Source organism: Galeopterus variegatus, unplaced genomic scaffold, assembly GCF_000696425.1.
Source record: "Galeopterus variegatus unplaced genomic scaffold, G_variegatus-3.0.2 Scaffold758, whole genome shotgun sequence".
Lineage (NCBI taxonomy): Eukaryota > Metazoa > Chordata > Mammalia > Dermoptera > Cynocephalidae > Galeopterus > Galeopterus variegatus.
The window spans coordinates 270270-287971 of record NW_007726869.1 but is presented as its reverse complement, the minus strand read 5'-3'; the positions used below and the strand labels follow the sequence as shown (position 1 = coordinate 287971).

General features: G+C 34.6%; 1 protein-coding gene across 1 annotated transcript in view; it reads right to left on the bottom strand.

Moving 5' to 3' along the window:
• USP25 (ubiquitin specific peptidase 25) overlaps nucleotides 1-17702 on the bottom strand; it is a 158211-nt gene that overhangs the window by 47001 nt on the left and 93508 nt on the right. Inside the window, exons 13-18 of the mRNA XM_008572152.1 lie at nucleotides 10649-10722; nucleotides 6480-6628; nucleotides 4438-4565; nucleotides 3942-4037; nucleotides 2616-2777; nucleotides 1771-1997 (exon numbers count right to left, since the gene is read on the bottom strand). Of these exons, the coding sequence (XP_008570374.1) occupies nucleotides 1771-1997; nucleotides 2616-2777; nucleotides 3942-4037; nucleotides 4438-4565; nucleotides 6480-6628; nucleotides 10649-10722 (836 nt within the window). The remainder of the gene's footprint in view (nucleotides 1-1770; nucleotides 1998-2615; nucleotides 2778-3941; nucleotides 4038-4437; nucleotides 4566-6479; nucleotides 6629-10648; nucleotides 10723-17702) is intronic.

The window sequence follows — 17702 nt, the reverse complement described above, 5'->3', positions numbered from 1 at the left end:
TGCCCAGAGTTAGGGTAGATATTAGGTTAGGGAGACAGACTCTCACACAGTTAGTGGGAATGTAAACTGGTTCAATATTTAGCGGGACAATTTTAAAACAGTAGTCAAAATTTAAAATATACACACTTTAGAAATGACATTTTTAAGAGTATATATGCTACTTACAGAAGTATATCAATATACATGCAGAAGGTCGGCACTATTTGCAGTGAATATCAATATAGAAATTAAATAAATTATACCATGCCCATATGTTGAAATACTATACAATAGTTTAAAAAATAATGCTAACAGCTAATGTCAATTGGAATGAAAGAAAGGAAACAAATATACTGTGGAGAACCTTCTTTCCTGATCCACAGTATTGTATATACAATACCTTTTCACACAAATGTCCCTCAAGCTCTTCAAACTTAAAATGGCCAGAAATGAACTCATCATATTCCTACATCCTCCCACAAGGTGGGGACCTACTTACCCATGAGTCCACCTTTTTATCTATTTAATTACTCATACCACTATGAAGTGAATTTTTCTGACTCCTTCCTCTCTCTCACCCCTAATCAATGACCCATATCTGTCAACTGTCTCCAAAGAGTACTTCAAGTACATTCATTTCTTTCCTCCTATAATGTCACTATCTTGGTGTCAAAAGCTTCCCAGCTTCCACCCTTCTAGATGTAATCTTATAAAAATGAACAATCGGCCACACTCACTAGAAAATTATCCAACACTTAGCACAGTGTTCAGTGAACACTATGTGCTTAATTAATGTTTATTAATGAGTTCAAATATAAAAAATTCCCTTATATATGAAAAAAACTAAGGAAAATCTTCACAGCTGCTAATGTTGTTAGTCACCATATACCCTGTTTATTCCTTATTAAATTAGAAGCACTCTTTATTCATATAGTCTATAAAGAGCCACATTGGTCATATAAAATTCAACAATCAATATTGTTCAGTATAATTCAAACTCTGAAGTATAAAACAGTAGTTCCCATATTTTTTTTCATAGATCAATAAAATTAGCATAAAATTGAGGATATTAATAGGGCATTATATTTTGACATACAAGGAAAAAACATAATAAACAATATCTATCATAAAACATTAATATCATTTCATTTAAAAAAAGTATATTTGAACAACAGAAAAGTAGAAGGAGGTAAGTACAGAATTAAGTAGAGTTTCTTCCAAGAAAGGACAGATGGCAACTTAACAACACACATACACCCCCCAAAGCACTGTCCACATCTTTCTTATTTTGTTGCATGCCAGTTAAACCTGTTACAGGACAGCATTGGGCTCATAGCTTGTATCTGGAAATCTGTTAGAGAAGATTAAATGTTAAAATTCACTTAAGCCTAAAGAAAATTTTTTTATCACTTGCACTTCTTCACTGTATAAACATCAGGGGAAGTACATAATTGATATGTACAAACTTTGATGTTGTATGAAGTTTCACCAATAGAGTAGCTGTGAATACCAATTTGATATAAATTTAGAGCACTGAACTAGAAAAATCAGACCATCTGCTATGTCATTAATCAGCTAAGTAGTCCAGGGAAAATCTTTTGGTCCCTGTGAACCTGATATTACTATCATAAAAATGGGAAGCCAGACTAGTCTATCTTACATATAACCTTTCTAGAAAAATAATTAGTAAAATATTTAAATATGAAATCCAAAGGTTATTTCCCTTCTCAATTTTAACATTATACATATCCATCTGAAGTGACAGTAGCTATGCTATGAGAAGCTTCTTACCCCTGGTGTCATTTTCTATTTCTGTCCTCCAGCGATGTAAACAGCTTTCTAGCACAGAAAGTTCTTCTTCTGTTATGTGCCTTGGTGCAGGATGCATGGGCAAATCTGGAGGTATCCGGGACTGAGTGAATGGTTTGTGTATTATGGATCTTGATGAAATGGCAGCAACTGATGCAGGTGATGTGCTTGGCAGCTCTGAAGAAGCAGCTCCCTGTTGTTCTGTTGTGCTGTATTTTCAAAGCATAGAATATTTATTAATAAACTTTCTAATTGAAGCTCTGTACAAGGATTGTGCCAAACATGTAGCATTAAATTGGCTTATAATTTCAAAAGAAAAAGATCTTAAAAAAGAAATACGTGGATTGAGTTAATACCCTAAAGAGATTCTTAATATATGAGGACTAAATTATTATAAGGATGAAATTGTAGCTTTAGAGTAAAAACAACTTAATAATATTCATTTTTAAAAAGTGAGTCAGGTATACTGAAATTATAAAGACCTTCCTGTACTAATACTGACCAGCTTACATTACAGAAACAAATTCTAATGTAACAGTATTTTCACTGATCATAAAAAACTGAAACTTATATAACGGCATACCAAAACAATCTACAGTATAATTCTGAACAGAAATAAATATGATGAAAATTTCAATCCACAACCATAAAATCTACTGAAATAAGAAAACTCCCAGAAGCCATAAATCTTCTAAGAAATCTACTCTTTTTAAGAGTTTGCAAAAATAAATCACAACATATATTTTATAAAAGCTTTAAAAGCACCAATTACATTATTATGTAACCTACGTAACATAGCTATCTCTTGCATCAAGAAAGTTTTTTACCTTGGTAATGTCTGTGATGGTATGGAACCACTAGGTGGGGAACTAGCATCAATATCATCAACAGGAGAAGTGCAAACAGGTTTACTTGAGGCAAATTCCAATGCATACTGCAGAACATCTACCAAGGGGAATCGTTTGGGACCCGAACCATAGCTTAAATATCTGTTAACCGTAAAATGTATGAATACTTTTATTTGTATATACAGCACATTCGTTTTTTAAAAAATAATTCTTATAAAACATGATACCACACTTCAATAAATTTTCAACAATGAAATTCGTTTTCAAATAAAAAAGGTAAAACTAAATATAAATTCAAGAAATAATTCAAATTAAATGTTTTCCAAAGGAAGGAAACCAAAGCTGATTAAGGCTGAGTGTGTGTATATATATATAGTTAAAATATTTAAATATTGCTCTAAAATGTAACTCAAAAGGAAAATAAAAACTGACAGTATCATCTCCTCAAGACTGATTTTATTTTTAGATCTGTCATCTGGTCTTATGATCAAGATGTTGACTTATATTATCCTCCTACCTTTTACCTCTGATCTTTTCCCAGTATGATTAATGATACTTTTTAAGAATAAAAATTATTGAAATAAGATATATTATTTTTGTATAAAAAGTTTTAGGCTATTAATTTGCAAATTAATACTAAAATTAGGGAATAAAGATTAGATCAGAGGTTACAAACTGGGATCCCGCAGGCCACACTTCAGCCTGTAGGCTTTTGGCTGACCTATAGAATATATGATAGTCTAGATTCTGGCTTCTTTTAGAAATAACCCCAAACTCTATACAACAGTGAGACCACATTCATGCATGGCACTAGACCACTAGCACTGGATGCAGTCGCTCCCTCTACACACAAATGGGCTCGCTAAGCCCCCTCACCCACCATCTTATACCTGACCCGATTTCCTCCTTTATGAAGCTTCTGTGAAGCCCTGTTAGGTATATGAGTTTGTATCCTCTATGTTAAGAAGAAAAACTCAGCTACCATTCATTTTAAGAGAAATCTCAGGAGTAATATTCAGTCTCATGCGAAAAGAAAGATTCAGGTAAACATATCTATTTTCAGCACCACAAGCATTACTTGTTGACAATGAGATATTCAATTTTAAATGCTAAAATAATCTTCAAAAGCCGACTATATTTTTACTTTCTAACAGAACTCAAAACCAAACTATTCAAGCAAAATATCAAACTAGGATGATTATCCACTCCTAAAATCAAATCAAAACAAATTTAAAATTAATCTAGACAGTCACCAAATACATAATTTTCTATAGTTACCCCATAATTTTATAAAAGTTAAAATACCTTTCTAGTCTTTGTTGTAATACTGTGAGGTAATCTTTAAGTCTCTTTATCTCTTCCCTCTTAATTCTTGTTATTTCTCTGTTTCTGTGCATGTATCTATCAGAGGGAAAAAAATGGCAATTATTAGCATTTCTAAATATTTTGGAAGTAGATGTAATATTAAGTCTTGCCATCACCACCAAAGATCAATTCATTTGAAATTTTATAATAAGACATCAAATGATACAAAATAGTATTTTTTAAAATTCTAACAGAATTTTAAGATTACAAAACTAATCTCATTTTTTTTACTTCCTTATAACATTATTCCCAGCAACTATATCTTTCTAATATAAAATGAATTCCACTTTCCTTGAAAAATGGTACTAGACATATTATTCAAAAGTGAAGACCAATTTTTTTAAAAATTAAGCAAAACTTTTCTCTAAACAATAAAATTCCTCACTTGCTTACTACACTGTTTCAAAATTAAGTCATGCTGTACACCAAACCATACCTGTCCAGATATAAAACTTGGGGAAATTCTAATTTGTTGTGAATTTTTTCTGGTCTTCCCAATGCCTGATTAAATTCAAATCTTGACAATTCAAAGGTTAATACAGGTGGTAGTTCGGTAAACCAATGCTGAAAGAAAACAAAACAACAAAAAAACCTTAATATCATCTTTCTGTTTTCTCCATTGCAATTACAGACACAGGATGTTGGCACTGACATTCTTGTACACATCATCACAATGCTGACATCACAAATAATTGGGTACACAATTTAGTTAAAACTTAACTACTTCCTAAAAGTTTTCCACACCTTTTGAAAATTCCCAGAGTGAGTATAACACACAATCAGGAAAGAGAAAAACCTTTTAACAACTGTTCTTCTTCCATGATAATTCTTTACATTAGAATTTCTAACCCAAAGAAAAAGACACTGGTTAAAATCATTGCTTAGTAGCTCAAGTCTTCTGTCTTCTTCAATATTATGTTGAATTGTACTTATTCTTAACGTATCCAACTGTCAAAATCTTGTGATAAAATAACTTGTAAGATGTAATACTAAAAGGAAAAAAATATTCTTACAGCATAAATGATGACAACTCTCATGCTAAAACCTAGAAAGTGATATTTTCCTGTTTTTAATTTTAATTTCCCTTCTAGAATTTAAACCAATTTATGAAAAAGATATAACACTAACAAATATAAAATTTGTACTTGTGATAATTATATTTAAAATGTTTTAAAATAGCTAGCATTTAAGGAATTAGATGCCTCGTTCCTATGAGCCAAATCATGATAATGACTGTAGCTATAATTTCCTTCCCCCAATCAAACCCTCCACACACACTTTGGCAACTGTTCAATTAAGCATAAATTTCAACAAAACCTCAAAAGAAAATTATTTTCATATGACAGCTTCAAGTTTTATATAACATACTATTTAAAGAGAAAGGAGAATTAATAAACTTGTAAATGAACAAATGCAGACATATAAAATAATGTAACAAGTATTTTTGAAGTGCTAATTAAATGAAATTTCTTCATACTCTATTGTGTGATAATTTCAAGCACTATAATATACCATCACAAATCTGTCAATAAATTAAGAGTATACTAATTCAAATTCGATCATCCAAAAAAAGCAGGAATGATGCATACCTGCTAAACTGAATTTGACTAGGATATTGACAGTTGTTACTTTTCTCTAAATAAAGCTCATAAATGTAAAAAGCTATTCAGTACTATCTCTCCTGCCCAAAATGCTAATGATTACCTGAACTGAGATTTCCTGAATTGGATATGGGTTTTTATGGAAAGTTAAGTTTTAAGGAATTTGTTTTATATGGATATTACCTGAAATAGACTAAAAAGGTCTAATAACAAAAACACCTCTTAAGTTTTAGAATGTGATAAGCAAAGTTGGCTTCCTTACTTTGATCTCACATGGCACTGGGAAGAATTTCTGAATTCTAATCCACATCTAAAATTACTATTAACCTTAGGGTTGAGAGAAAGAAACCAGCAGAAATAAGATAAATAGATTTACAATTTAAAAAATTATTTCCTTCTTGAGAAAGTAAGTTCTTCCATCTGACCTTATGCAATCACACAGCAATTTTACAAGGAAAGATGTCTGGTGTTGCCTATAGAGGCCTGGGCAAATTCTAACATTTTATATAAGTAACATAAACCTATATAAAAATACACCCTAATATCAGTGTTTTTCTTCTCTGCTTCCAGGACTATAATGCTGCTAATGGCTGGCACCTTGAATGAAAAGTCTAAGAAGACTGAACAATGTCCTAAAGAAGAATTTTAACAATTTTGAAATAAGTTGTTTAAATGAGAATTTAACATAGATTACAGGCCATATTGACTGTGCAGTTTTCCCAAATATGTCAAAGTTATCATAATTAAACTCAAACATATTTTCTGAGTATTCTGTCAATTATTAGGTAGCTATATAATCAGAAACTTAAATTGTACCTTATAGCATTGTAAAGAAAAACCTGGAGAAGAAAGGAAATAATAAAAATGCTAAACTCACCTCTTGGCCTGATTTTCCTGAATTCTCTGAATGCAAAGACTCGATTTCTCCTTCAATCATCGCAGCTTCTAGGCACTCATGCAGATCTTTGAACCCATTGACCTGAAGTGGGTACTGACCAAACATTTCAGTGTTTTCAAATTTTTTACCTATAAGAAAGGGGAGAGTTACTTAAATTAATGTTCTCCAATATGGCCTTTTAGTTACTAAAAGTAAGTATACCAGTATATACCTCCTGAACCTGAAAGCTGTAACACTATGTTTCAGAGAATAGTGAGTTACTGTAATTTACCAGGTGGTTTTTATACGTGTACATATGTACATTCACATCAGCCACAGATATTAATTATACGCCTATACATATGCATGTACGTAATTATATAAAAATATATGTATGTATATTTATTCTTGCAAGAAGTACCTTCTAAAGGCAAGAAACTGTGCCAAACTCTGGGAATACATATAGCAGTAAACATGATATATATGGTCTCTGAGCTGAGGAAACACTCAGCCTCGTCTAGAAGAAAGATTACATTAATTACGCACATACTTATGAACAAATAATTGCTCACTATTTTAAGTGTTATGAAAGGTGTGGTGAGATAGAAAGCTGTGAGAATAGAGTATAAAAGTGGGAGGTAACCTAGTCTTAGAGGGTGGAGGGCAGAGCAGGAAAGACTTTCATGGCAAAATGACATTTAAGCTGAGATTTGAGGATTGAGTGGGAGTTAGTTAGGCCAGAATTGTCTAGGGGCTGTGGAGTATTCTTGGCCAAGGAATAGCTAGACAAAGACTTTAAGGCTGCAAAGAATTTGGCATGTTTGAGGAACTAAAGGGAAAGTCAGTATAGCTTGCGGGAGAGCAAGGGAGAGATGACAATGAAAATTCAGGTAGGGGATCAAAATCTACAAGGTCTTGCAGTCCTGTTAAGAATTTTTTTTTTTTTTTCACTGTACTCTGAGTATAATAGAAAGTCACTGAACAGTTACATCTAGGAATAATAGGATCAGATTTATGACTCTGAAACACCTTTATGGCAACTGTGTGAAGTGGGTGGTAGACTGTTAAAAGACTATTGCAGAATACATCCAGAAATAAAGATAGTGTGGATTAGAGGATTAATAGTAAAAATGCACAAAAACAGATGGAATTACACACACACACATATTTACACCTATATTCAAGAGGAAGCACCAATAAGACTTGACTGACTCGTAGGCAGGATGGGAGATAGAGCAAGGAAGGTATCAAGAATGACACTCAGATTTCTAGAACAATTGGATTGATTTTTACATACTTAAAAGTAGACCACTGAAGGAAAAGCAGAGGATTTTTTTTCTTTTGTTTTGAAGTAGCAGCAGAAATCAGTGGTTCAGAATGGCCCATGAGATTTCAATTTGAGAAAAGTTGGATATATGAGTCTATAACTGAGATTAATTTCTGATCTGTGGATATAAATTGCTGGAGAATTTCTGGCTTATTGATAGCAGGAAATCAAGGCAGTGAATGAGACTGCCTGGGGAATGAGAAAGGAAGAAGAGGGCCTAAGCCTATTCTTAAGAATCTCCTTCACCTTTAGATGCAAGCAGAAGAGACTATGAATATAACTTCTAAGAAGTACCCACAGAAGCAGGAGAAAAGCCAAGAGAATGTGGTGTCATAGAAGCCAGAGAAGTGTTTTTTTAAGAAAAGAATAGGAAAAAGGACAATGAGGAGGAGACAACAGAGTCAACAGTATTAATAGTTGATAAGAGTTCACTATGAAAAGTAAAAGGGATCCAAATGGATTTGACCACTTGTAGGAAATCAATAACCTTAGACTAGCTGTGGGGCCAGAAGCTAAAGTGAGTGGGTTGAATAAATTGGGAGGAAACAGGTGAAACAAACTCTTCTCTTCAAAGAGGATTAACTCTGAATAGGAGTAAAAAGTTAGGATATAAACTGAGAAAGAGTACAGGAAGGGATAATTTTTTTTTTAAAGATGTGAGATACCAGACCATGTCTATCTAAACAGTGATAAGAAAAACAAGGAAGAGGGAGAGTCTCAAGATACAGAAAAAAGCAAGATACTAGAATATGATCTGAGTAAAAGCATGAATGGATAAAATGCTGAGCACATATAAAGAATAATCTTTCAATATAAAACTGTATTAATTCCTTCATGATTTAAAGAAACAAATAAAAAGAATATGGTAGAGATAGGGATAGATCTAGGTACCAGACCCTAAGCCTCATCTATTTGAGGAAGTTGTTTTTAAGAAATATGATACAAAATTACAAACATAAAATTAAATTCAGGGCCTTGGACAGGACCCATGGTTAAGTTTCATTAGCTCCATAAAATCTCTGATGTAACATCTTTCTCAGAAAATAAGGAGACAAAGAAGTTAGATTTAAAATGAGTAAAAAAGATGAAAAAAATTACTGCAAAAAATGGGAGAAAGGACAGTGATTATACAAAACAAGTACGACTGTCTGATGAGGTTAAATGATTGGGACCAGTGAAGGTCAGTAGTACTACAAATTCGTGATCCATTACAGTTAGCCCATTTGGGTAACACTTCCCTAGCAATACTCAAATACTCAGGACACGGAGAGAGAAGATGAACAGCTTAGGGTCAAAGAATAGCCAGGGAGGTAGCCAGGGAGGTAGTGCCAAAAGGGAATAGGGAAAAAGAGATTTAGGTATTTATAAGAGTGATTTTAATTATGAACTAGGAAGAAAGTGAAGTACAGAAAATGGCTGAGAAAAACAAAATGGAAGAATCAGTGAACCAGAAGTTCTCAAAAAGCTGAGGAACTTTTGCAGCAGGAGTACTTTAGCAAACAAAATGAAAACCACCCTCAACAGAAAACCACTAGTCTAACAGAAAGCACTAGAAAGATGTATGTAAAAATGATACGAAAGTGCTCTAAAATATATTGTTTTTAGTGAGGCAAATACATAGTTCAAGTGCAAATGTATACACATTTATGTAGTACAATTGCTTTGAAGCAACTTACTAATACAAGTACAAAGACTTCAATGATGATTGACAAATTAAAAATTTTAATAATCACTTTTCAGAATCAGTATAATGCTGATTATAATGTTCATGCAGGATATTATAAATAGTACCCAGTTACAGCCTAATTAGATCTACTCATTGCTTCAGATACCATGTTCTACTTCAAATAAAATCAGAATAGTATGAGTGACCAAATGTAATATACTATGTAAAATATTCCACTTACGTAATCAATATTTATTATTTGAGGCAAACAAAAATATTCTGACCCCTCAATATAACCTTTTAAATGCCTGACTAAAATCTGAATTAGTATCTGTCTTTTTCTAAATCTTAAACCATCAAACTACATTCAAACAAAATTTGTGGGAATCGATACTTGTTTGTGAAGTATACAATTTTCCAAATTTTATACCTTGGGTAATCTGGAAAAAATAACTTTCAAAAGCTGATGTATGGAGTCATTTGGGAAAAACAATTTTTCAAAAGTTTATGCTTTGGGACTTAATAATGTTATATAAAGTTTTATCTAAAGAGTCCAGTTCTCCTCCACTATTAGGAAAACCAAAAAAAAAAAACTGGTTAGGCCCAAATTTTAAGCAACAAGTATTTAGGATAGATGAAACAGTATTACTCTTAACTGATTTTTCAAAATATAGAATAATACTCTCTCTTGAAAACTAGTAGCTAAGAATTTTACAATCACTCAAAAAATGAGAACCCTACAACACCCTGACTATGCTAAGTTTGCTAAATCCAGCTTTCAACATGAAAAAAAAAAAAAACTAGTGAACATCATACCAAACCCAGTATTCTACTCCGATATTACATTTAAAGGATCTACCAACTGCCCCATTAATCTCTATATTCCAACAACTCAGAGCATCACAGAAGCCCTCTCACTGGAAAAAACTTTAGGATAAAATGAAATATCAACCAGCAAGTGATAATGGATTCTGTTCCTCCCTTTTCATTTACTAAATTCTGTGCACTCTGCAAATGATTAGTAGCAGCAAAGCAACAGGAACTACTTACTAAACAGAGCAAAAAAAATTAAAAATAAAAACCATTCAACAAATAAAGAGTCAATTTCAAGACAAAAGAACTAATGGATAATAATATCTCTTCACTTGTAGTAAGAAAGTAAACATGTAACTATACCTTCAAGCACTCCCACAGCTAGGAATCTTCCATAGAACAACTCCACCATGGGGTTCTTTGGCTTCTCTTCATCCCTAAAGCATGTTAAAAAATATAAATGTGGTTATAATTTTTATAACTATAAATAATAGACAAAAAATTAAAATAATTATAATAGATTATAAGACGGTAACATTTATGTGGCTATCACACACTTGGCTCTGCTATTTACAGTGTCACCTTGGGCAAGGTACTTTTAAATTCATTCTTACATCTATTCACCTGTCAGCTGAGGATAATTATGGTAACTGAACTCACAGGACTCTTATAAAGGTTAAAATGAGTTACTACATGGAACGAACTTGGAATAGAACTTGACACAGTCTGTGCTCAGGAAGTGCCTGCTCTTTCTATTATTATCATATATTTCAGTTTCATACTTCTAGTCTGTACAATACACACTTATTTGGACTTGTTGGCAAGGACAGAAAGACACTTTCAGTCAGAATAGGTTTCTACAAAATGTTAATATTATTTCCTGCATTTACATAGAAGAGCGCATACAATTCGAAAACAGGCAACACCAGTGAAGGAACAAAATACCAGCTTTGATCCAGAAAAGCTAATAAGCTACTACTCCATCCTTTTCTGAAGTTTCATGTTGCTGGCAGAAACAGTCTTCTGCGAATTTTCCAACTTGTTTAACATTCAAATTTGGTTTTATATCTTTTTTGCTTGAAGCAAACAAAAGTTAACAAATTTATAACTGTCTTTCCACAGTTTGTACTGTGTGGCCTAAAAAGACAAAATTTATCTTGGCCTTAGTGTATAAATACCGTGTTGTATTCACAATTGTATACAGAATTTTTCTTCATTAATTTTGTGATTAATTAAATTTGTAAAGTACTTTTATCACGGTTTGAATGTGTCCATCAAAGTTCTTGTGTTACAAAATTAATCCATAAAGAACAGTGTTGAGAGGAGGGGCCTAACAGGAGGTGTTTAGGTCATGAGGGACCCACCCTAATGAATGGACTAATACCAATTATAAAACAACTGGAGACTTCAAGATCAGTATCTCACTCTTTCTTGCCCATGTGATGCCTTCCGCCATGTTATGATCTGCCAAGAAGCCCCTCACCAGACACAGCCCCTCTATCTTGGACTACCCAGCCTCCAGAACTGCGAGCCAAATAAGTTTCTGCTCATTATAAATTATCCAGTCTATGGTATTCTGTTATAAAACCAGAAAACAGACTAAGACAACCATTTTAAAAAGCTGGGGGGTAGGAGGGAGGGGGCATTATCTGTCCTTTAATAGATGTGTTACATGGAATAATTGTGGCAAGTACTTCACTTAACCCTTACAACTGCATTAGGTAGTGTGGTCATCTTTAGAGCTATTCAAAATAATTTCTGGCCTTCCAATTTCAGGTACATGGTAAGATGTGCTTTGCCAGTCATTTTTTAAATTTTTTAAAAAAATTTTAACTGTGATAAAATGCACATATAAAATTTACCATCTTAACCATTTTAAAGTGAACAGTTCAGTAATGTTAAGTATATTCACATTATTGTATAACCAATCTCCAGAATTCTATTCCTGTTGCAGACTGAAACTACATTCATTTAACAACTCCACATTTCCCCTTCACCCCAGCTCCTGACAATCACCATTTTACTTTCTGTTCTATGAGTTAACAATTCTTTATACCTCATATAAGTGACTATAGTATTTTTTTGTGAGAGGCTTATTCCACTCAGCATAATGTCTTCAATGTTCATCCATGTTACAACATGTGTCAGAATTTCCATCCTTTTAACTGAATAATATTCCATTGTGTGTATATACCACAATAGAATATTTTGTTTTTTCATTCATCTACCAATGGACATGTGGCTCCACCTTTTGCCTACTGTGAATAATACCGCTATGAACATGGGTGTACAAATATCTCTTTGAGACCCTGCTTTCAATTCTTTCAGATATATATCCAGAAGCAGAATAGCTGGATCATATGGTAATTCTAATCTTTTGAGGACCTGCCATTCTATTTTCCACTGTTATCTGCACCATTTTATATCCCCATGTATAGAACAGTTCCAATTTCTCCACACAGTCACCATCGTCGTTTTTTGTTTTTTAATAACAGCCACCTTAATGGGTGTGAGGTGTTTCCATGTACTTTAAAGTTAGGCAGGCAATACGATTTGCTTTGCCCAACAAAATGTGAGCAAGAGTGATGTGTGTCACTTCTGGGCAGAAACTCTAAGGGCCAGTATACTTTTCAGTGCCAGGATAATCCCAGAAGCCTAAGATGAGATGAAGCCTCTGTCAGCCTGGGGCCCTGAGTAAAGAAATGAGTACCGCCACTTGCTTACACCCATGGGGCACATTTAAGGATATTATAATTGCCTCTAAAGTTTTGGGTTGTTGCCACAGAATTACCTAGTCCATCTTGACGGATAAAAAGGTTATTACCTCTGTTTTACTGACAATAAAACTGTAGAGCAGTTTAAGTCATTTGCCCAAATTCACACAACTAGTAAGTGTTCAAGCTGAAAGGTGAACTCAAATCTTACTCCAAAATCTATGTGTCTTCCCACCACATATACTTAATCTCTTGGCATCTTTACTCCATAGAAATGATTTATCTCACACCTTATTTTTTACACCATGATAACAAAAAGAACTTGACACTGATATGGGGAAGAGGAAAGATTCAAAGATTGTCTCTTTTGATAAAAAAGTCTGTGAATCTCTACATGTAAATACTAGTAGAATCTCTATTTTCATAGTTTCATATTTCCACATACAAAGTAACATTCCTGGCCTTTCTCCTTACCCATTACACAAGCACCCCATGGAAAAAGAGCAATGATTTATCTGATGGCTATTTTATTTGGTGACTTTGGCAGAAGGAACTGGGTGTGAGGGGCTCTACTAACTCTGAGCTCTCTTCCAAATTTCTTTTCAAACCTTTCTATTTGAATTTTGGCATGCCCTCCACTGATCTGTGGTAAGCACTGACCTCTAAGGATTCAGGCAGGAATCTTCCAGAATTTGTTTACCTTGTCCTTTGAAATCTCTCAAATATTCTTTACTATGCATTTCAGCTTGTGAATCTCAGGGACTGAGACTGTATTTACACCAACAGAAATGTGAGAAACACAACTGAAGAGCAATTAAGAAGACATGAGACTCCTAGAATTAAATTGATACACCCATCACTTGCATGAAGGCAGAAGAAAAGCTTACATTAACGCAAATATCAAAGACCAAAAAAAAAAACTTGTATCAGTGTCACTTTCTCCTTGGGAATTAGGTTGGCATAGGAAGAATACAAAGGTCTAGGGCAGCTGACAGAGTAGTCTAGAATACTTAAAGTACTTCCCAACTTTTTTGGCACACGAATAATACATGCTGAGAACTTTGGGGTAAAAGCACATGTTTTCACATGATCAGAGAAGCAAGATCAATACCTCCACATTCCCATAATTTGTCTTGCCATGGAACTCCAATTGGAAAGCTCTGCTCTAGACAAGAAGAGCACAGTTGTTCGAATATCAGTCTAGTTCCACAAACAGTAAAGGACAAAGTAAAAATTACTGAGAAATGAATGAAAAGGACATGTTTCAAATGAGACATAGATTTCAGACGAAATGGAAAAGTTCTAGTTTCTTTTATAACAGTTTTACAAAAGGGGGAAATAATTTGATAGTTACTAGATTAGAAAAAGGTGACTGGGATCTAGAGAAATTTAACAAAAAATAAATAGATAATACGAAAGATTTCCACAAATCAGAATAGATTTATCCCTTCAGAAGGAACAGGGATTCAGGAAACAGTAAAATAGGAAGCTACGGATAAAAAGCAATTTCCTAATCATGTGTTCCTAGTCATGTGTTAAAGATAGGACATTATATGAAATGCTTACAGAAAATCTGGATAGATCTGAGAGGAGTAACTAGAAATTTCAGGGTAAAGTATTCAAAGGATTACTCAGAATTTCAAAGAGACACAGTTTTCATAGACTGAGATACAGATATTTTTCAGGCTCTGAGGGAACATGAACAGCATATTTTTGGCATTAGAACTCTAAAGAAAGGATCAAGAAACATGATCTGTTCTAAAGAGAAATCAGGTTGGACAACCATAGATCAATTCTGCGCATGGGCTGTCCGTTGGTCTGATGAGAGAATAAATAACCCTGGTGGAATCCACCAAGAGGTGAAAGTGGACAAAATATGTTTAAATAATAAATGAATTGGGAATCCTTCTAACTCATATTTCACTAACCTTCTTTATGAGGAAACTAACAAGACAGTATTGGAGGAATAAGTTAGGAAAAAAAAAACAAATACATAGGCTGGAAAACAATGTCAAAGAACAGGAAGAAAAGACACTCAGATCCATCAATCAGGGCTGGCTCTACATGAGATAGAGGCTAACAAGTGGGTTAAACTGTTAAAAATTCAACTAAGTCTTCCTAAAAGGAAGAAAAAGTACACATATATACAAGAGTACTTCAAAAAGTTCATGGAAAAATGGAATTAAAAGATAATATGAATCTACCATGAAGTTTTTTTTTTTTTTTTTTTTTTTTTTTTTTTTTTTTTTTTTTTTTTTTTTTTTTTTTTTAAAAGATGACCGGTAAGGGGATCTTAACCCTTGACTTGGTGTTGTCAGCACCACGCTCAGCCAGTGAGCAAACCGGCCATCCCTATATGGGATCCAAACCCGGGGCCTTGGTGTTATCAGCACCGCACTCTACCGAGTGAGCCACGGGCCGGCCTACCATTAAGTTTTTTAAGTACTCTGTATGTGTGTGTGTATATATGCATGTGTGTGTATATATGTACACGCTATATATTTGTATACATAAAACCAAACTCTAGGGCCGGCCTGGTGGTGCGCTGCTACAGTGCGCCGCCTGGGAAGTGCGGCGGCGCTCCCACCGAGGGTTCGGATCCCACATACAGACCGGCCGCTCACTGGCTGAGCGAGGTGTGGGAGCAACACCGAGGGTTGCGATCCCGTTGCCGCTCCCGGTCCGGTCCGGGCGCGACTCTGAGGGTTGCGATCCCGTTGCCGCTCCCGGTCCGGTCCGGGCGCGACTCTGAGGGTTGCGATCCCGTTGCCGCTCCCGGTCCGGTCCGGGCGCGACTCTGAGGGTTGCGATCCCGTTGCCGCTCCCGGTCCGGTCCGGGCGCGACTCTGAGGGTTGCGATCCGTTGCCGGTCACGAAAAAAGGCAAAAAGGGGAAGAAAAAAAAAAAAAAACCAAACTCTAGAAGCATATCCCACCCAGAAAAAGTTGTAGCAGAGAGAAATATATTCAAGGCCTAGAACATTCCAGAAGCTGAAGAAATAACATCACAGGTGATGATCTTCACTGGATCCTGGGGCTCAGGTTTCAGAAGCATCAACAGCAGATTCAGTTCAGGAATCTGAGGGGGAGATTTTCCAGTGAAAGTAACACGAAGAGAAGAGAAAAACTAACATGAAGAGAAAAGAGAAACAAACCTAAGTGACAGGTTTCACAGGCCTAAGTGATTCCATAGCAAAACACAGTGGCAGTGGCCATCGTGGTACAAAAATAAGTTATTAAAAAGCACTTCCATTCAGTGCAGCACTGGAGGCTGGCAAACTGGAGCTCCTAAGGAAAATGCAACGAAAGAGCTTTGGTGGTCAGAAAAAAAATGGCATCTGAGACAACCAAAGCTGCCAACATCATAAAGTCCTAAACATGCCAAGAAGAAAGCAGCTCTCAAATGCCACATTCTATGACAGAAACAGTTTGCAAAAAATGGGATGTTTTTCCCTCAGATATGGTAAACTTTGTGCTAAATTAACCTCTTGAGAGATTTCTCCCAAAGTAAGTTCACAGAGAGTTGTCTGCAACCAACTGGCCCTTAATGACTGGCATCCTGGCAGAACTAAACCAAGATGATTTTCTTATTTTGCCATATTATCTTAAGTTTCTGTTATAGTCTTCGGCTAAAACTCGAGGAGAAATTGCACTAGGTTCTGATATTAAAGTTGAATTGATAGGAAAGAGGTTAAAGTTTTACTTTTGTTTCAAAATTTCAAAGGTTAAGAGACCAAGGTTAATCGTGTGTCCTAATAATCCTCTGAAATCTAAAATTAGAGCATATGAAATCCAACATTTGAAGTACTAAAGGAACTACACATGAATAAGTGAACTCTATTCAGAAACAGAAATGACATGCTTGTAGCTGAGACTGCACAAACTAAGAAACTGGGAGATAATTTTTCTTTTTTGCTAGATTGTAACCACAGGGCAAAATAATCTAATTTTTGAGTATAACTTCTTTAAACTTTACTTTAAAAAATTAAGGGGATATCATTTGTAAACAATTTTTCCATGAGTTTTAGTAGCAAAAGGGAAGGAGGTCTGTATTAAAGTTTGGGAGCATATCTTACTTAACTTCTTTTGATTAGAATATCTTTTAATTTCATCTCATTGCAGATCAAGGCTGGCCATAATTTAAAAAGAAAAAAAGAGAAGGGAGAGAATTTTCAGCCTGGAATTCAGCCTGTATTCTAAGTGTTATTTTAACTACTACATCTTGTAAACTTGTGTCAGTGCCTTATGGTGGCAATCTAAATGGCCCATCGATGTTTCAATAAAATACAAAAAGAACAAATGATTGGTATTAGGAGAACGGCCTATAGAGTGGGAGCAGGACCGCCACGAAAGTGTGTTGATTTCCTCCACTAAGAAAGCCAGCTACATATTAATATAAACAGAGTTTTAATGGTTAACACTAAGGCATAAAGAATAAGCAGCTAGAGAATGCTCAGGAGGAACTTTATATCCCTGTCCTCATGTTTCCGTGTGAAAGGACTTCGTCAGAATTAATATTCCTAGCATCTTTTCTCACCACTAATCCATTGCTCCTCATGAAAGGTGACTGCTGAATCTAAGGAAAAGAACTACGCATGTGAGATTAGCCCTTTCAGGAATTACTTTTTAGATTTTTCTGGCTAGATTCTGATCTTACAGTGAAACCTAAAGCTACCCAGCATTTGTGCCCCCAAATTCCAAACA